This window comes from Hypomesus transpacificus, unplaced genomic scaffold (assembly GCF_021917145.1).
Source record: "Hypomesus transpacificus isolate Combined female unplaced genomic scaffold, fHypTra1 scaffold_52, whole genome shotgun sequence".
Taxonomy (NCBI): domain Eukaryota; kingdom Metazoa; phylum Chordata; class Actinopteri; order Osmeriformes; family Osmeridae; genus Hypomesus; species Hypomesus transpacificus.
The window spans coordinates 195,995-217,775 of NW_025814031.1; the positions used below are offsets into that span (position 1 = coordinate 195,995).

Sequence of the window (21,781 nt, forward strand, 5' to 3'; positions counted from 1 at the left end):
AAAGATGCGAGCGAAGCTATTCTGCGGTTGTGGCAACGCTGCCGAATATCCATACGTTAAAGCCGGAGCAAGAATATTCCTTGCTTAGTTTTGTTGGTGGGCATGATGTTGTGGCCCTCCTCCCCACGGGGTTCGGGAAAAGTTTGATTTTCCAGCTACGGCAGCTAGCTCCGTTACAGTAGTGGTGAAGGAGTTGAAGGCGAACGCTTGCGATTGGTTATGGCAAATCAGAGTGGCTCTGGGCAGATCCAATAGTTTTAAACTTCAACAGAGGACCCGCCTTCAAGGAAGTTAATGTTTGTCAATGGAGCGATCCCAGACCCTCTGTACAAATGAAATGTACGAGGGTCTGGTTAGGACCAGGCTAGTAAAACGCTAGCTTTTCAACAAAGCCACCGGAGTGACGTAGGATGGGGGGCCGCCTTTTTTGGCTCTGGTCTGTATCTTTGTCACGGCCCAAAATTTACAGTTCCTGCCCAGTCCGAGGTAGCGTAGATCTCCGATGCTAGTTTTGCTGTGCACTGCTCTGTATGCTACTTTTAAGCAATAACAAGGATATTGATTATTTATTGATTGATTATTACTTTACTTAGCAAATGACTCTAACTAGACTAGCTGTAGTCGGCATTAAAAGGGAAGCTTCCCAAAAAATTGCCAGAAAACGAATAGTAGTCTGGCCTAATTGCTAACGCCTGTCTACAGTAGATGATCTATTTGAAAGAACTGGAGATGGTGCTAGATACAGGATACCTTAGTATTGCTAATAACTGTTACCGACAAAATCATACTACAGCTAGCAGTTGTGAAGAACGTAAGGTCGGAATGCACCTCTTTTCAGCAACAGCTTCATAGCAAATCCTGCTTTACATTGTCCCAGGTTTTTAAAACTGTCCTTTGTGAAATGGTTCTCGCAAACTTGTCAAGGGTTGAACTGCACAGGGATCTTCTCTGCTTCGGTATAGACAAACATCAGCCATGCCCGTCTAGTCAATGTTAGATTGCCTCTAGTTCATCCACTTTTTATTAACGCTGATTTGCAAGGAATTCAAGAACAGCTAGATAACGAAAACAGCTACTAGTAGGCATGGAAACTAGTTTAGCTTGCTAACGTAGGGAGGACAAACCAAGCCCCCACCCCTCGGCTTGAAGCAACGGCCCCGGTGGATGTAGATGGTATTGCATGTACGGTTAGGTTTCCGACTCCTCCGGTCGTTTTTATTCTATTAACTCCATTCAACATTTACAAAACTATCTCCCCCAATAATTTTTGTTTGATTCTCGAACCTGGCTCATACTACTAGCTTTTTCATATAAATTTTTTTCCCGATTTTTGCTAAGTTTGAAACCAATCCGAAATGGGTAAACCAGCAACCCATTTATTTGCTTAGTCAATGAAAGTTGGCTGCAAATATGCTCGCAGATACTAACAGGGCACGAGCACAAAAGTTCACATTGGCCGATAGCCGATGTTCCCTAGCTCTCGGAGCTAGGGAAAAAAAGAGCCACTGTTTAAAGCTAGACAGGAAGACACGGAAGTGGAAAGATGGCCGCGTCCAGTCTCGCGCTCTCGCTTGCCTCACTGCGCCACTGAGCACTTTTCATAGAAATGAATGGGGACGCCATCTTGGAAGACAAAAGTAGCTTACTCTAGTTATATTAACTCTATGGGACAAACCCGTTTGAGCGTTTTTCCTGAAATTTGTTTTATTAGTTATTCCTGGGGAAATTATGGAAGTAAATTACATATTAACAATACTAAAATACGTGTGGACAATAATATCAACAATATTTGCTAAATGTAGACGTTTTTAAAGGTTTTTAATTTTACCTCGAAGCTACTTCCGTTAATCGTTTGTGAAAAGAGGCTAGTTTTATGACAGCGACTTTGGATGTAGACTACTTTAACATGTTAGCTGATTAGCCAGTATGAGTGAGATATGTATACAGTTACATTAACAAACCTCTTGCTTGTAAAATATTTTGTCTTAAATAAGATGGGAACACATCACATTAACAATTCTAAAATGCTTGACACGCCAAATGTTGTCTTTTTTTGTTAAGCGTCCCTGAAGCTCATATTCCGAGTCGAGTTCCATGAAGCTATTTTGTTGCAGTGAATGGGTGCAGGCACTCATCGGACTTAAACTCAAATATCTCAAAAGTCCCAACTGGAAAATGTTAGCAGTTTCACAGTCCTGTAGAGGAAAGTTTCCTGAACAGATTGACATCAAGTTAAGGTTGTGGCATTAAAGTACAGGTTAGTAGCCAAGGGTGTAAAGACCACTCGGCTTATAATAACAGACGTCTTAAACTGTTAAAACGCCAGTGCCACATTTGGGACAGTGTTCACACAGGCATTGGCTCAATCCTAGTTTTCGAGCCTACTAGCTTGCATGTTATTAGATGTTTATCTGCTACAAACGAATGAGTTGTCTAAAAAATGAGTTGGAAGAAAATACCACTATTAAGTGTGCCCTTTGCGCCCCTCCCCCCACCTGTCACAGGGCCAGGCTGCTGCTGTAACTTGCTAGCCAACCTTTACTGAGGGGACTGTTTGAACACGCTGGAATAAAAAAATGTTTATCTTTATGTATATTTGAGACCACAGATTCGTAGATGTACGTTTCCACTATATGTTAACCGATTTTGAGGTCGATCGGATTAAATGAGCGAAAACAAGGCACATCTGTCCATATTGTTAGTGAAGCAGGGAGAGGAATGCTCGTGGCAAGCTAACTAGCTGGATAGAGCGATGGGGAGTTTGTTAGCACTCAAATTGTAGCTCTAAAACAGGGGCACTCCTAGGACATAAGCTCGATTATAAAAAATCCCCCAGCTGGGAAATGTTCGCGGTTTTCACAGTCCTGTAGAGGAGACCTTCATGAACACAATGACATCAAATTGAGGCTGTGGCATTGAAGATCAGGTTAGTAGGCAATGGCTCAAAGTACTCTCAGCCCATTACAGACCTCTTAAAATGGGAAAACTTCTGTGCCACATATGGCACAGAAGTTGGCATTCACACAGGGATTGGCTGTAATTTGAGTGACAGGTTGATTCACCAATTGAAAAACTCATCTGGGAAGTTTGATTTCTGTAAGGGGAGTGCTGAGATGTTACTGTCGCCGTTTGGCTTCCTAAACAGCAGTAGAATTTCAAGTTTTTCTAAACCGCGTCGCGTACAGCATTACAGTGAGCTACACTGGTTTAAAACTACAGGTATATAAGGACAATTGTACCCATGAATTGTTTACTAGTAATATAAGGTCATAATAAATCATAAAAGGTTCATCGATATGTGAGGCATGTTTATTATTTTAACGATTGAAAACGGATGTATCACAGACCGCTATCGTATATGTTCAACAGAGGCTAATTACGCTAACGACTCAGTCATCAAACAAAAATTGATTACTGTTTTCGAAAGTAAATGTACTAATAATATCAGCGTACATCGTATTGTACATTAAATCTAACAATTGTGTTTTTTATCACAATGTTAAAATATAACTGCAAGCAGTAATGGCGGATTCCTCCAAACATTGCGAACCCTTGAAAAATGTATATTCTTGACAAATTGTAACTGTATAGAAAAATCCATGCTGCAGACTTACCAATGGGATACCAAATCTGACCAAATCCAAATATAGCTGCAAGCAGCAATGAGGTGGCCAAGCAGTCAATGACCCAGAAAACATTTCAGACATCCTCAGAAGAGGGTAACGAGTACATGCAGCAAGTTTGGTGTGAATCCATCAAAAATTCACTGAAATACAACCCAACTTCCTGTTTGCTGGCTTAACAGCATTTTGATTGCCTGTACCGGGCAAACGGTTTCGAAAATCAAAACACCATGTGGTATCTTTTGTGAGGCTTTGTCTGAAGATAATCTCTGCCAAATTTGGTGAAGATTGGACAACATGTGTAGGAGAAGTAGAGAAGAAACGTTTTACAATTAATTCAAAATGGCGGCCGCAACAATTCGGCTATTATCACAAATTATTATGAGTCACACACGGGATGTCCCAAGATATCATGAGACAAAGGAATCACTTAATAAAAGCAAACAAATCAATAGTCATTTGCCAAAACACATTTTTGATCCAGCAGCCACGCCCAGTGATCACATGACATCAAATTGTGTGGACATGCTCAGAAGAGGGTTCCGAGTCATCATACCAAGTTTGGTGTTGACATCTCAAAGATTTGCCGAGATTTGAACCAATTTCCTGTTTGGTTGCTTTGTTGCCGAATTTGATTAGCTCTACCGGACAAACGGTTTTGAGAATCCAATATAAAAGTAATGCCTGAGTGAGGCTTGCTCTGACAATGATGTGTGCCAATTCTGGGGAAAATTGTAGGAGGAGTAGGCTTTCAAAGGTTTTTGATAAAACCGGAAATGGCAGAATATCTATATAACCGGAAATTGACGTCATAGGGTGCGTTGAACTCGTCTTGATCCAGGGAATCCATGGTACCTCATTTTTGAAAATCAGTAATACGGTTCAAAAGTTGTGTGTGTAAACACAAGTCCAACTTTGACCCATTGGTGGCGCTAGAGTGGTCTAATGGGAGACATGAAACTTGGTGTAAGTATAAAAGGGACTGTCCTTAATGAGTGTGCCAAATTTCACAAAAAGTTGTCGATGGGGTCTAGGGGCTGCCATAGACTCCCATGGTACAAGAATTACAAATAATAAAACCACCAATAACAATAGGTTTCCTCCTGACGGAGGAATCCTAATGAGCAATTACGTTAAATTGCGTCAATTTTGCATTTGTTGACGCTCGGAACCCTCCGTTGTGATTACATTGAGAGCAGAACGTTTGTCCTCCCTAGTAAGAGCATAGGTAGAATGTGTGATGATTTAGCGTAGTTTATTGGCAATGGGACTAACGTTGTTTCATGTTCCTGACTGTGTTTCATTCAAATAAATAACCCGTGCTATGTAAATCTACAATTCACGATGCATGTTTGTCCAGATCTTTGTCAGGTTATTTTTTTAGCAAGATATCTAGAGCTACAACAGCTAACTAACTGAAGCCGAGTGGTAGTTTGGTTGCTAAGCTGTAGCCTAACGTTATACCCACCTAAATCAATCCAGTTTGCTTCGACAACAGAATTAGAAACAACTAACGTTATCATTTCAAATGATATATAGTCAATCTGTTGAAAACAGTGTTGTGTAGACACAATAGATTTATTTGCACGTTTTTATTTCAAGTCTACAACTTCGGTGTTTCAGTGAGTGCTGCTGTTAGCCGTGTTGCGTTTTTGCTACCCAGCTTCACGCGTTGAAAACGAACCAATCAGCGTGCAGCTCATCTAAATAAAATAAGTATGTAAGTTGTTTAACAGTTACTGTTGTTTTTTTTACGGGTCACAGCTCTGGGAACTTAATTCCAAAGGTTTCGACTCAATATGTGTTCAGTGGAACAAAGCTGTTCGTAGAATGTTACATTTAAATTATCGGACTCACACTTGGCTTCTTGGCCCTCTGATAAATAAATTACATGTGAATGCTCAGTTATGTATAAAACACTACGTTTTATATGTCAATGTTAAATAGTCCTAATAATTTTGTATCTTATGTTAGCCTTTTGGCAATGAAGAGCTGCTTCTCCCGTCGGGAAAAATGTATCCTTTCTCAGGTATAAATATTCTGTGCGTTATTGTGATGAATTGTATGTAAATATTAATCGTATAAAAACATTTCAGGTGCTATCTCAAACCAGACAGGTCACAGTAGACCTAGTCAACAACATTATGTGTATAACAAATGTTTTTTTAACTTTGGAGGGTTTTGATCCCACGATGAATGTATGCTACAAAATGCTTGTTGTTACTAATTTATTGTTCTGTCTATAAAAAAATTGCTAAAGCTTTTGCTGATGTAGTTCTTGTTCTTTTGTTTCTTTTTTCTGTTTTTTGTTTTTTCCTTTCAAATGTATCATCACATACGAAATAAACGATTATTATTATATTAATGAGCATACCATAAAAGGAGAAAAGCTAGTGTTTTTTCCCGGGAACATTTCAGAGGATCTATCAGGTGGCATATAACAGCACCCGGGCCATTTTCAACCCAACCAATGTTACATACCTTATTCGGAGACCTTAAGGAACAGTGTGAAATACCCCAAAAACCCAGTCAATCGCCTCTTTAAACCGAGTATTTCCAGTCTCTAAGCCAGGCAGAACTAAACAGACTTATTGCGAGGTATGTTGTCAAAACATGCAACCTATGTCAACAGTTGAGTCCGTTGCCTTCAGACAACTAATTAGCAACATACAATTATATAACATTTTACAGTTGTCTTGTCCCACACTGTGCCACTGCAACACTAAAATATTATAACTATCTGTGTGTGTTAATTTGATAATAGAAGCAGGGGATTCAAAGTAACGCAAACGTTACTTTCTATGCAGTAACTAGTAAAGTAATGCAGTTACTTCTGAAATAAGTAACTAGTAACTGTAACTAATTACTAAATTTCGGTAACTTTCCCAACACCGGTTATCACCCAGCAGTACTGTCTGACAGAGTCATCACTGACTTTCAAAGTGACAAACTAATCAGTTACAGTAAGAGAAGTCAAGCATTGTCACCCATGCACACATTCATTAGCCCAAACCATGGATCTACCAGTTATCAACTCACTCCTCCCACACACAGACCCACATACCTCCTACATTTACATTACGTTTATTCATTTAGCAGACACGTTTATCCAAAGCGACTTCCAAGAGAGAGCTTTACAAAGTGCATAGGTCACTGATAATAACAACAAGATACATACAAAACAATGCGAGTAGCCAAAACATGAAGCACATATTGTGAACAACCAAAATAAGTGCCAAAGGGAAGAACCACAAGAGCACGTAGTTACACAAGTTACAATTAAACAACTATAAGTGCAGGTGTACCTGTGGAAAAACAAGCAACATTAACAACAATATATGGGGAGTCAGGTGGCTGAGCGGTTAGAGCTATGGGCTAGTAATCTGAAGGTTGGCTGTTCGATTCCCGGAAGGTGCACATGACTTGTGTTCTTGGGCAAGGCACTTCACCCTACTTGCCTCGGGGAGAATGTCCTTGTACTTACTGTCAGTCGCTCTGGATAAGAGCGTCTGCTAAATATGTAAATGTAAATATATCACAGCGAGTACAAAAATGTAACTCAGTTACCACTAACCACAGGAGCAACAAGTCTCTAAGCAAGAGTCATTGTGATCCTTGAGGAAACTAACAATCGGGTCAAGCAAACCATTCCTAAGTACCGTTGTACTCCCGGAACAAGTGCGTCTCTAACCTTTTCTTGAAGGTGGAGAAACTGTGTCTCATGGAGGTGGGGAGTTGATTTCACCACTGGGGGGCCAGACAGGAGAAGAGCTTGTGTTGAGACCGGGCGGTCTTGAGCGGTGGGACCACAAGGCGGTTGTCTGAAGAAGACCGTAGGTGGGGGTGTAAGGCTGCAGGAGAGACTTGATGTAGTCGGGTGCAGTCCCGTTCACTCGGAACGGGACTGCTCGGAAGGTCAGTAACAGGGTCTTGAATCTGATACGGGCCGTGATGGGTAGCCAGTGGAGAAAGATGAGGAGCGGGGTAACAAGGGAGCGTCTGGGTAGATTGTAGACCAGACGGGCCGCTGCGTTCTGAATCCTCTGAAGAGGGTGGGTTGCGCATTCTGGGAGACCAGCGAGCAGCGAGTTGCAGTAGTCCAACTTGGAGAGGACAAGTGCTTGGACTAGCAGCTGGGTGGAATGCTCAGACAGGTATCTCCTGATCTTCCTGATGTTGTAGAGGGTGAATCTACACAACCGGGAGACTGCAGCAATGTGGGCCGTGAGGGAGAGCCGAGGTTCCTTGCAGAGGATGAAGGGGTCACCGTTGCAGATCCCAGGGTGATTGAGAGATTGTGGGAGATGGAGGGTTTAGCCGGGATGATGAGCAGTTCTGTTTTGGCGAGGTTCAGCTGGAGGTGGTGCTCGGTCATCCATGCTGAGATGTGTACATGTGTACACAATGTGTACACAAACAATGTGTACACAAACATCTTATATAAAACAGAAGGTTCTACATCACAGGATCACAGGATTCAAACACACATACATACACACACAAATATACACATACAGTACATACTGTAAACACACACAAATACAAACACAAACACCAGAACTACGCATACAAACACACGTGCCCCACCCCAAATACCATATATCACGTTTATTCCCTATGGAAGAACCAACCAGTAGCAGCATCTCCTACTTAGTCTGGGTGTGTCACCACTGCGCTACATACATATTCATCACCTTCCCTGTCACCACCTCACTGGACCAATCGTCAACCTCGGTGACAGGCCGCGCGAGCGGGGACAACGTGTGGCATGTGCACGCAGCACTAACGACCCTCTCCTATTGACCAGGGATCAATATCGTTATTGTCATGGTGATTACACAGCAACTAGCACTCTGTCGGTCGACACTGAGCCATGAAAGATTACAGTAATTACACTAGTAATTATAGTTAATTTCAGATCGGTAGTGAACTTTCTAGAAAGGTTGTCATTTCCAGATATAATCCTTCTGCTTGTTTGCTAATTATTAGGATATCAGTCTTGACTGATCATTTTGGTATTTACGTGTATGTGTGTTTGTATGTGTGCATGTTTGTGTAGCATTGTACCTGTGGACTGGAAGACGCCTGGGTTGCATTGGCAATACCTGGAGGCAAAGGCCTCCATCATGCGGTCGATCTTCTGGGCCTCGCCTGGGAGTCTGAAGCTCCACAGAAATTGCCTACACCAGCAGAGAGAGAGACAGAAAAAAGAAAGTGAGGAGAGAGGGAGAGAGATAGAATTACAGAGGAGAGAAAGAGAGAGGGAGGAAGAGTGAGAACAGGCGAAGGAGAGATAGAGGGACCTGTTAAGGAGAGGCTCTCAACGATGTAAAAGGGACGTCATTATAATGTTCATGATGAACTACCATGCATACATCTATGAAAGTGTAAAACCAATTTCAACTGAACACAAAGACTGAATAACGGGACGGTCCACGCCTGCAGCTTTTTAATTTCTAGATGATGGAGCCTGCTCTCATCATATAGCAGGCATTGTTTCCGATGTTCAATAAATTATTTGTTAGTCTTCTCCTCAAATGTCTCCTCCACTGACACAAGAGGAACATGAGAAGACAGACACACATTCAAGCCCCCCCTCCCCACACACACACATACATAAACACAAACAGCTCACCTTAAAGCTTGTACAAGGTTAAGGTCTGAGAACTCATGAAGCTCCACAAAAGCCTGCAGGACTTTGATGTTGAAGTCATCACTGCAAAAGAAACGTGTCACATCAAACACTATACATGGCCAGGTTAATTCTGCCATGCTGTTACTGAATTATCCTCACGTCTCCTCAATAGATTAGAATCTCCTCAATAGATAAAACAAGATTGTTAAAGTAATTTTCACTCAAGTTTTTTGACCTTTAAAAATGTATTTTCAGGTAAGGTTGGAGGGCCTCAAACACTTCAGAGCTATTGTTGTCAGTACCAGGACCAAGATCCAACTACGGAAACATTGTTTTGACATTCTCACAGAATTGGTTAGAGATTAGAACCACATGTAGCCAGAGCTGTTCCTCTGTCTCCAACTCACCACAGAAACATCCAGACACTCCATTTCCTGAGGATTAATGCCCAGGTCTGAGCAGTCCAAGAGAAAATGATGGAAGAAAGGAAAGAAAAGGAAGAGGAAACATGGAGGAGTAAATGAAGCCAAAACTGACCGTTCTCCTAGGTAGTCTCCAATGACTGTTTTGTTGAGGCCCTCACCCTTGTAAAGGAACTGTGCTATGTCCTCGGGCGTGTGCTGTAGAAGGTCGTTCTCCAGGAGGAACTGTATCCCCTGGAAAACAAACACACAAACAAACACACACACAAACACATGCGCAGAGTGTGTCAGTTATCTGTTTCGATGCAGGTGTCAGGAGGCCTTGCAGGACATTACAAGAACTTACTCTGAGATAAGACCAGATAGAATCTAGGATGTGGTGCAATTTTAATATTGCCCTGAAGTTTCTTGAAGTACATCTTAGTTCTTTATGGACTCATTGAGATAGTTATTTAGGCTAGCATGAGAACAACTAATGTATTTTTAATCCCTAGGAGGACATCACAGTTATATATTTTAGAAGTTGTGGCTTGAGGATTATAATACAGTTTTTCTTCGATTAAACGTTTAATTAGTAAGAGAGATTTAGTGAATTGTAGCTACAGTGCGGCCATAGACAAACAAAGAATAGACAAGGAGGTCAAACACAAAGCCTAGTGTAAAATGTAAGCAGCGCGTGTCTACATTTTGTAGAAATCTGAAGCAGCATGCCGAAACGTTCTTACACTTTAGTTTTCAAACAGAAAGCTGTGCAGAAAGCACTCACCAGCAGCAACATATCCGTAGCACGCGAACTTGGGGTTGATGAAAGGCGAATTCACGAGTGGCGAAGTCAGCTACCTCGCTATATTGTACACTTGTGATTTACACAGTGTAATAAATACTGTGTTTTAATTTAACCAATTAAATAACAGTTTTTCTTTTGTTTGGGGTGCGGCATTTGATCGAGGGCGGCCATTATTACACAATGTTCATTTTTGGTGCAGCATTTATTCGAGGGCAGCGTTAATTTGCGGGCGGGGTTTATTCAAAGAAATACGGTAATAAGACTTTTTTATAAAGCACATTTTATACAAGAATTACAGCTCAAAGTGGTTTACAATAAATCAAATCAATACAAATAATATTATATGTAATAAAAGTTATAAAACCCTTCTGAACACAGGACGCAGTCTTTGCGGTAATCCAGAACAATCTAAGACCTTTTGCAGAAAAGTCCAGAACCTATGTTGCTCAAGCCTTTTGATTCAAATCGCAAAAATGCAATCTCAGACCTTTTGCAGGGCAATCCAGAAAGAGAAGTTGCCCAAGCCTATTGATTAAAGTCCAAAACACACAATCTCAGACCTTTTGCAGAGCAGTCCAGAACATGGTAATTATGACAAATAACCATGACTAACCTTTTTGGGGTCCATATTAAACTTCTTTCTCCCCATAGCAATATGTTTGTTTCTTTGAGTTGTTTTGCTGTAGTTGGACAAACAAGAGAGAAAGACAACCATGAGGTCTCCAGTAAAGGTGCGGTTTTATAAACACTTGATGTTATTTGTTCAGCAGGTCAACCGTTTGTCCAGGATACAACTCTGGACATTGTGATTTGTTTACAGTCTCAGTTTGAATAAGATTAAGTTGAAGGTGAGAGATTGAGTCAATAGTTTTGCAGACATTTAAGGCCATTATTCAAACTGCTGGATGATTCCAACTGTATATGCTTGAGCGTGTCAGTGTTGTGTGAGGGAGGTGTGTGTGTGTGTGTGTATGCTCTGTACCTCTGTGCTCAAAATAAATATGTTATTTTCAGGTATACCTGAGATACACAAGCTATAGCCCACTCTACCTTTACCTCATTACCAACAGGCTCAAACTGCCAATAAGGTGAGAGACCCTGAATAGGGACCCTGAATAGGGAACATTTAGCAAATGTTTTGCTGAGAGACTGCACTGCTTCGCTTTGCAAACAGAAGGGATTAACATACACACACCAGGCAGGTGTGTGATTAGGGGGTAGCTCAGGCATGGCTGAAAGGATAAGAAGAGGTAGTGGAGGGAAACAATGTAGTGTGTTGGTCTTTGCACTTAACCGGGGTGAAAAGAGGAAGGAAAAAAAGAACAATTTGAAATAAAAAGAGAATAGAGGTGTTGAACTCACCTCTCCCCCACACAGGTTAGCTGCTCAATTTCAGTCATCACCTCAGCAATCTCGAACTTCAACCTCTGCAAAACCATAAGAAATTAGTTGAGTATGGATCACCCTTTTTACAAATGTTTTTTTATTGAACTCAACCCATAAATACAAGATAAACAATACAATAAAGCTGAACTATGTAGTCAGGAAGAAATATTGTTCTGTATACGGAGGCAGTTTTTGTGGATGTCAATTTTATATAGACGTTACAGGAGACCAAATAAAAACATCAGTCATAGAAACTACACATCATATACAAATGTAGAGATGTAGGAAACAACTTTTTGTTTGCTCACCTCAATGTCGTCCAGTAACTCTTTTTTCCTCCTCCGTATGTTGGACAGCTCATCCCTTTCTTCCAAGGAGAGGTCCTCAGGTACTGGAGAAGGTAAGATGGAGAGAAAATGTGGTATTTTGAGAATGAGAGATATAGAGAGACACATTGATCATCAGACTAAACTAAACTAAATTGACTCACTGACCAGTATGACACATTAATTTAACAAGGAAGACCTCTGCATTCCTACTTAATGAATCCCAACCAACTGTCACATCCCATGTGCAAAAAAGTATACTTTAGAGTATTTCAAGCATATTCAAATTTTCAGTGGTACATTTTAAATATACAAAGAAAAAGTTTACTATTTGTGAATATATAAAAAGTATACTACCATCATGCTTTTACCAATTTTAACGTTAATAAAGGATATACTTTGAACATACAAAATTATACTACAGTACACTTTTATTAAATATGTTATCCAAAAATATACTTTAAGTAAAACGTATATGTAATTTGTAAAAAGTGTACAACTGGAACTTTGTTTTTAAACATATAATTTGTATATTTTAAAATGCAGGCTAAAAATAATCTTTGTAACAATGCACTTAAAGCTTACTTATAAAAATAAACATTTTAATATGCTGACATTTTAGGATATTTTAAGTTACTTTCGAAGTCCCTTCATTAATTCAGCCTTCAGTGTACTGGTATACATTTGCTGTACTGTAGTGCAGCGGTCCCCAACCTTTTTTGCGCCACGGACCGGTTACATGTAATACATATTTTCACGGACCGGCAGGGGCGGACTGGTATAGCCTGGCTGCCAGCCCAACTTCTCCCCGCCCCCAAAAAAATTTGGTCGGGAAGTTGGGTCTGGAGGGTCTCGTATTGGGGACCAACTACAGAAAACCAGAATCTGGGCGAACCAATTAAATTGCCAGGGCGGGCTTTATACGATGATGGACAGATGATCAACAGTAACGTAATCACCCACGTCACAAAAGAGCGCTTAAGTTGAATTCGTTTTGAACAAACATGGCTACCGCTGGAGATCTGGGATGTTATGATTCTGCCATCGAGTCTGTTTTAGAAGACATCGACAGCGCATTAATTTTGAAAGAGGAACAGAGAGACGCAATCAAGGCATTTGTCGATGGAAAATATGTTTTTGCCGTCCTTCCTACGGGATTCGGTAAAAGTTTAATTTGTCAGCTGGCCCCGATGGAGTTGTAATCCTAAACGGAGAACTTGTTCGTATATGCATTGCCCTTTATTGTTTCGCTCAAAAAGGTTGACCGTGTGAACAAGTACTCTCCCTACCCTTAAATTAATTTTACAACACCGGCAAAAATCGTTTGTATTCATTCTTCAAGCATACTTCAAGTCTGCTTGTAGTTTAGTTCTGTTGACAACAACTATGCGGTGCTTAACATACGTCACATACTCTGTTGCTCTGATTGGTTGTAGATCTATCCAATTGAGCGAAGAGGCATTTGTTTTCCAGGCTCGTTTGAAACACGCCCTGTAGTCAAAGCCCAACGGAGAGTTATCAGACTCATATTCTGACTAGAATTATGAGTATGACAACGTCAGGCTAGGACTGGTACCCCCTTTCCACCAAAGTGAACCGGGAGCTAGTTTGGAGCTGGTGCTAGAGCCAGTTCGGAGCTGGTTCAAGAACGGAGCTTACTAAGAATCGGTTTGCTTTTCCACGGGCGAGAGCCACCACAGAGCCACGTCATTACGTCACTGTATACGTCTCATATTTCCCAGCAACGCAAGCGCGGTAGCGCCAAACACGACATCAACAATGGCGGACGTTTCGTTGCAGCTCATGGTTTTGCGAACCCACATCGGCATCCAAACACGGCTTGCGACGTGTTTGTTCAACTCGCCATTTGTATAGACCAATTATCACCCTACGTCACACAACTGTCAAGCAGTCTCAACTGCGCATTTCGGTTGTAAAAGACGAACTTCTCCCCGGTCTATTACACTTGGAGTGTCGATCAGATCATCATATATCTCTGGCCACTGGATTGCAGGGCTCGATATTAACTTTGAGACTCTTGGCCTTTGGAAAAATACATTTACCTTTCACTTGTCTATGCACAAAATTCACTTGACCCCGATACCGTTAAATAGCCTGTCCAAGTGATCGGGCAAAACTAGCCTGGCTAACGGAGGTCGCTTTCTCAGGCAAATGACGAATTAAACAGGCTTGGTTAAAGAAATCCGAGATGCTGGCTATCTTCATCAGGCTCGTATCTACATTAGGCAGTCCTCCCTGACGTTTCTGGTCTAAAATTGAGTGAATCACAACATTGTGCACACTGCCAGTGAGCGAGTCTGACTGAGGCTAACGTCAAAACAGTGTAACGGGGACGCAGTCTCACTCATGGCCAGTTTGAACAAATCAGAAAAACAATCGGACCAGCTGGCTAAAAGCAGAATTCCCATATCTCTTGAAAGCTGTCCTTCGCGACTTTAAAATGTAAAATTGACTGTAAAACTGTAAAATTATGAACTGTTAAATTATGAACTTAGTGACATGAGGAAGACATGGTTGCCACTCGACTATGCGGTCTGTACCGGGCAACATTCTCACTCAAATTTCAAGACTTTCGTGACCCAAATTAGCAGTTTAATCGATAAAATAAGCACATTTTCAGCAACTACACTGCCCACTTCTCGATACATTTTCATTCAGATTCTGATTTACAAGTACCGTTTAACTGAAATATGAATTGTAAAAACTTTGCAATGGCGGCCAAAGCATTTTGTTGGTCACGGTAACCCCGCCCCAAGCGGTTCTTTGTTGGTTCGTAAACTAGACCAGCTCCGAAGTGGTGCTCTGTCGAAAGAGGAAGAACTGGTTCTCGATTAGGCACCGGCTCCGAACCGGCTCCCAAAATGCATTGGTGGAAAAGGGGTAGGAGGAAAGATAGGCCAGCCCACTCCTCCATTCACTCCCAGAGACGCTGAGCGTCCTGAGAAGAATAAAATGGAAGGGAAAAAGATGCCAGGAGGAACTGAAAAAGCCAGGTAAAAAAAGAAAGATCTGTCACTTCATAAATCTAGGTTCCTGCAAGGATGGGAACAATATGTTTTCTCAAAAGCCCTGAATCTTTGAGGTAAACATTTGGGTTGTAATTTCCGGAAAATATAGCTAAGAATATGACTCTAACGTAATGTTCATATTAGGCTAGGCTACATAAAGCTAAAAAAAACAATTTTGCACTGAAATTAATGTAATAATTTCCGCTCGCGCGCCATGCGCGCTCGCATTAATGTGAAGTTCCAATTTCGCCTCACAACAAAAGCTTGACTAGGTAGGCTATTAGGTTTGGGTTAAGCACCAAATGTAAATCAGTTTTTTGATATTTTAGGGGAAGCTGAGCTTCCATTGCAGTCTTAAAGAAATCGCCACTGCACAAAACACTTTTTCTGCTTTTGAGTTCCATTTTCACTTTCTCTCAGCCTACTACTACCTTGAACGGACCACCTAGCTACGTAAACACATTCCCGAATTCAACGGCGGCATCATTATTTCGATCAGCGTAACCGGCGTAGTGCAAGCGTAGGGTTTGGGTTCGGTGGGAAAAAATTTAAGGTTCGGCCGAAACCGAATCCCGTCCAAAAGCCCAATATTCGACGGAATCCGAATCCAGGATTCGGTGCATCCCTAGTCAATAGAGCATCACATACTGCGCTAACTTCTTTCTTTTCTTTCAACTTGTTCTCTACTTTGAAGAGCTCATTGATGAGTTTGCATTGAGAAAGAGCAGAAAACTGAGCTTTTAATATCACTGATGTGATGATGGTGAGTCACATGTTTAAACTGATCATATTTATAGAGTGGCTCTGTGGACTTTAAAGCACTGATGTGTCAGTGCACCTGGCGTGGGTTGGTGTGCGTGTCATGATGTGCGTTGGGGCGATATAGGGGCCTCATCCTGGTAATTAGCCCTAGGCCTCAAAATGTCTTAATCCGGCCCTGGGGACATGATCGACGTGCATAAATCTACAGCTTGTAGAGTTATTCGTAGGGTCTCGCTGGCACTGAGTCGCCGCCTACCGCAATATGTCAACTTGCCTAACAAGGCCGAGGCAATCGCTGTCAAGCAGCGTTTCCGCCAGGCGTCTGGCATCCCTGGTATCATCGGCTGCATTGATGGTTCCCATATTCGGATTCAAGCACCATCAGAATACGAACATCTATACGTCAACCGAAAGGGCTATCATTCAATCAATGTACAGCTCGTTTGGGATGCAAACTACAAGATAATCAATTTGGTGGCACGATGGCCTGGCTCAACTCATGACTCGAGGATTCTCCGGGAAAGTGAGTTATTTAATAAGTTCGAAGCCGGAGGGGTCAACGGGATCTTACTTGGTGATAGTGGCTACCCACTAAAACGCTGGCTACTCACACCATTATTGAACCCACGGACTCAGCAGGAACAACGCTACAATGCCGCCCATACCACTACCCGCTCGATCATAGAGCGATGTATTGGAGTGCTCAAGCGCAGGTAAGCACATAATCAGTACCATGGACAGAACTTTTTGACTATGGAATAGCTACTTACATAACCTAACCAACAACCCCCCTATATGAAATGTAGGTTCCACTGTCTTCACGGAGAGACAAGGATGCACCCAGAGAGAGAGCCTGCACAGTGATAGCAACTTGCACAGTGTTGCACAATATCGCAATGAAAAAGAGAATACCTCTACCTTAGGCATGACCCTTTGTTTTACCAAGATGAAGAAGTCCCTGCTATCCCTGCAGCACAAGAAGATGTTGCCGGGCGACTTGTTCGCGCTCACGTTGTGAACTTGCTGCGGGCTTAAGTGTGAATGTGTGCGTGTGTGAGTTTGTGAGAATAAAAAATAAACAGGCTAGGCCTAGACACAATGAACGTGTAAGCCTCTTTTATTATAGGCAATTGATAAAGCCATTATGGCTGGAAAACATAGAACATATTATTTCGACCAGTTGGCCTATAGCCTAGGTAGGTCTACAAAACGAAGAAGGCTCCTCAAAAGGCTCCTCAAAAGTTTCAGTGGAATGATTTAACTTTTGTTTCAGTAATTCTATTTCCAATAAATAAATAACAAATTCCAATTGAAGTTTTAGTTGTTCAGTAAGGAGTTTAACAGTCTCAGCCTCCACTCGAACGACCTCCTATTGGAGCAATATGGTTTGTAGACTGGCTGTGTCCTCCTGTCTCCTCCGTTTCGGCGGATTGCTGTTTCCAGCTGCAATTGCGTCCTCCGTCAAGTTTAGGTAAAATATGGGTGATCTTAGATTTAGTTTAGCTATCAAATAGGCATGATTACATTTCTCTCTTATTAAATCATTGACTGTATGCCTATTCTGATCTACATAGGCCTACCTCCAGGGCCCACACTGATGATCACGGGTTGGCTTTCTTGCATAGGCCTATCACTTGTAACACTGACGTTGAGCACTGCAGTTGGGTTTTCCTCTTCTTGGTAGGAAGTGTCCGTCTCAACGCTAGCACTAGAATCACTAGCATTTAGGAGACTTTGAGCAGCACTATCCACTCCCTCCAACCCAATAAATGCTGGGGAACAAAGCATTTTACACATGTTTGTGTGTGTTTCAATCAGTGGTTAAACCCCTTCAATATGCTGCAATAGTACTCATTGTAACTTCATTTAAATTCCTTTGCCAGCCATATCATTGAGAAATATAATGTCATATGCCACTGAACTTTCGATGCATTTTTTCTGTATAAACCTCTTGTCAAGCCCGATCACGCCTACTCTGATGATGTCAGACAAATAACAACCACTGCATAGACCCTAGAAGTGCTGTATTTACGAGGCAAGATCAGCTCTGGTGATTGGATGTCAGTTTTGCACATATTAAATCATCAAAATGCATAACTGTCCCACTTTACCTGATGTCCAACATTACCTGAACTCACCCTACTAAAATATAGCTATTTTATCTCTTATTACACTCTTTAGTGATACGAGCAGACAAAAGGAAACGTCAGTGTTATGTTATTCAGCGCCTTCAGCCAGGGAGGCAGATCCTCAACTTTGGTTGGAGGTCAGTGCAAAGTAAATGTTGGCCCACAACACTCTGACCTCTTCTTTCCATGGTCAAAACAATGATAATACAGGGTCTGATTCCGTTTTCTCCAGCTGTTATGGCAGCCACGAACTGCACAGTTCACGCTGGGCATCTCTATTAGCCTTAAATTAGTACCAAAGCCTGTTTAAGACATTCTCTTTTAGTACCTTTATAAAGCAGAAAGTATCTAAACCGGAAATGAGAATACGCGGATGGCCGCGCCCATCAAGACTTCTGGAATAAGGTCAATACGGAGTGGCAAGGCTCTCCTTAAACAGGCTCTGTTTCGCGTAATGGTTTCAGCATCAAGCCAACGGCAACTCCCGAGGGACAAAACACCCTTGTCCGTTGTCACATAGAAAGGTCTGCTACAACAGGCTATCCTCATGATTTGCAAGCTAGCTAAACTTGTACTAAAATAATTTTGTAGACATAACAATAGATTCTGCCACTAAATGAGTGACTTGGCTTTATTTCTGGAGATACCATCCACAACCGAAGTGTGTTACACAGTGGTGTTGTTAGACATAAAACTGTACTGGGGCACAGGCCCCCATTCATATCCATTTTTTTTCTTCCAAGCGTGCTGTGTACAATGCACTACTAGGGTATAGAAACTTCCCTTGCTTATCCCACTATACAACAGTTCAGGGAGGCAAGTTTGATATCAGCTTTGTCAGGGACATCTAAAGTTAATGCAAGATTACAATTTCTTTTAGCTTCATGTAATATTGTTTTTATGTTTTAGTAAAAATAAGATGATCGGTAGGCCTATCATTTAGAAACTTTCTTTAGTTTTGTAATGTTTTCTTACTGTTTTTTACGGGGATTATCAACCTAAATTAATGCACTGACTAATAAAGTAAATTGTTAAAACTCAAACTTTAGATTTTACTGGGGCACAGCAGATTTATACTGGGGAGCATGTCCCAGTAAAAAGCGTCTAGTGACGCCCCTGGTGTTACACAATGATGTTAGATCGCCTATACCCAGAATGCCCTGCCGCAAGCTAAAAAGCATAAGGGCATTCGCTTAGTTAAATAAGCATTGTTTGGAGTTCTATTGTTGTGTTCGTTTTGTTTTGATATGTGTAATGCTATGGTCTATAGTTTAGATAAATTGAGTGTTCACCCTGATTGGGAATGTTGTCTAGTTAGATAGCTATCCAAGCTGTCGACCGTTAAGTGTGTATCTGCAAGTAATCCATCATGATAACAGGCTCGCTCAACGTTGGTTGTGCAATGGTGACGTTTGCATTGAATGTGCGACTTGTATTCCAGTGCAGCTTGTACTCCAATTTAGACGAAGTGCCCACTTTGGGGTACTAGATCTTAGTATGTTGAGTATACTTGAAAACTGTTTAATCATCAGTATATTTCAAGTTATTGAATGATTGGTTTGAAGTGTGCTATTTTGGAACAGCTAATTTTGTACTAAATATATTCTTCAAGTATACTTAGTACACTTTAAGTATACGGCTATGTCCATATAAGTAAAGTGCACTTGAAGTTGTTCCACTTCAGCACATAAAAGTACACTTAATACACTAAATTGTGCTTTAGTACAATTTACTTACAACTAAAATATATTTAGTACAAATAAGTTGTTCCAAAATAGCACACTTCAAATTAACAAATCATTCAATAACTTGAAGTATACTGATGATTAAACATTCTTCAAGTATACTCAAGTATGCTAAGATTTAGTATACTTAGCAAATATTTTTTTTACCAGGGATGACTTAAGTGGTCAGTGTATGTTTCCTTAAGGCGCAAGATGTTTGGTCTGGAAGACATGTACCTGATCCTGAATTAGTATTCCATGACCTTGTACGTGCCACTAAACCACCTCACACTCCATATAACCTTCATATCATTTCACATTATTCTCCTGGAAAATACTAACAAGGAACATTAATCGGACTTCCTGATTAGTCAAATGAAAGCTGTTGCATAAATTACAACCGTTGTGGACTTTGAACGCACATCAGGTCTCTGAACATCAGGTGAACGTACATAGTTCCTCAGTTGAAGTAATTAGTACCAAGGAGATACATAGGTCATGCTAAGATGAACAGAGTATCATATAACATACATGATTAACCACGTGGACTATGTACACACACACTCTACACTCACATAAATGGTTTTCACATGCCTAATCTACAGGAGCACAAACACACAAAAGTGTGATGCCTACAGTTGACCCGCACACCTACACAAACACTGCACGTTTGCTCTGCACACATGTTATCCTCGCACTGTGTACACAACATGACTCAAACTGACACACTGCAGCGATTAACGTATTCAACAAGAGGTCCCTAGTTCTCCCTGCTTAGCCCTGTTTAACAGAGGCATGTCAGCCTCTCCTCCAGACTTTCAGAGGACTTCCTCTTCACACCAGTGCTCAGAGCGCCATCACAACCATGTCGGCAAGCTGCCTGGCAGGATGTAGGTAATTTTCACACCTAGCCATAACTGATTGTCCTTTCTATGCCATGCTTTCCAGATTCCAAGCATCCTCCTACCCAGAGCTGTGTGTGTGTATTTGGAGTGTCAATTCAAATCCCAGTTGAATCCCAAACAAGCTAAGCAGCTTTACATTTCAGCTCTTCCTCCTTTGTCAACAACCAGGGCAGAGCTTTAGAATGTTCTATTTTTTCCCTGTTCCTGGCTAAGACAAAGTGACAGAGATAACATACGGGACATTAAGTCAGAGTGGGGGAGGATTCACGCACACAACTGGTTCCTCATTACACACAAGCAGCCGAGCAACCAATCGCAGCCGGGGACACAGATGGGTAACAGAGAGACTCTCATAAATGTGTGACCAGGTGACCACCAGTCGCTGGGACTTCTGACTGGCTTCAACTAAATGAAACAAGGAGAGAATGAGTGGTGTGTGTAGTGCGTGGAACTGGGTGTGTGAACAAGTAGGATAAAGTATTGGAAAACACAAATTTTAAAAATGTTTAAAAAAAGAATCTGTTCAGCTCCTCTCCTCTCCCGTATGTTATATCTACTCAGAAGCTCCCATGTTACCCCGCCCCTCCCCTCCCCATAAACCTGTCTCAGCCTACATCTCTAATACACAAACCAGGCGCTGCAGTCCTCTCTCTCAGCTTCACAGACTCACCCTGAATAAAGGGGCAAATTGTCTGGGATGGACAGTTGCTACATTGGGTAGTGATGGGAAGTTCGGTTCATTTGACTGATTCGGTTCTTTGAATCTCGTTCAGTAAAATGAAGGAATCTTTTTTGGAGTCATTCGTTCATTTCAACGGGGGGAGGGGGGGGGTATACGTCCACTGCAAACACTAATGATATTCTCATGTAGGTTGGTGCATGACATGTGGACCAGCAGATACTATTTCAAAAGTGTTCCTATTCCACTGCTACGCCGACGACACCCAGCTGTACCTGTCAGTCCCCCCGACCGATCCGGGGATCTCAGCTAGGATTGAGGCCTGCCTCGCAGACATCTCCGCCTGGATGACCGAGCACCACCTCCAGCTGAAC

The 21,781-nt window shown here is 41.6% G+C and overlaps 1 protein-coding gene across 4 annotated transcripts in view; it reads right to left on the reverse strand.

Annotated features, from left to right (window-relative positions):
- LOC124465503 (cytohesin-3) overlaps window positions 1-21,781 on the reverse strand; it is a 142,550-nt gene that overhangs the window by 73,919 nt on the left and 46,850 nt on the right. For all 4 annotated transcript variants that reach the window (XR_006955829.1, XR_006955828.1, XM_047017322.1 and 1 more), the window contains exons 2-7: window positions 12,162-12,244; window positions 11,830-11,894; window positions 11,081-11,147; window positions 9,796-9,914; window positions 9,259-9,339; window positions 8,691-8,803 (exon numbers count right to left, since the gene is read on the reverse strand). Coding sequence is in view for 2 of the 4 variants with exons in the window: in XM_047017322.1 (XP_046873278.1) it covers window positions 8,691-8,803; window positions 9,259-9,339; window positions 9,796-9,914; window positions 11,081-11,147; window positions 11,830-11,894; window positions 12,162-12,244 (528 nt within the window). In the remaining 2 variants the exon portion in view is untranslated. The remainder of the gene's footprint in view (window positions 1-8,690; window positions 8,804-9,258; window positions 9,340-9,795; window positions 9,915-11,080; window positions 11,148-11,829; window positions 11,895-12,161; window positions 12,245-21,781) is intronic.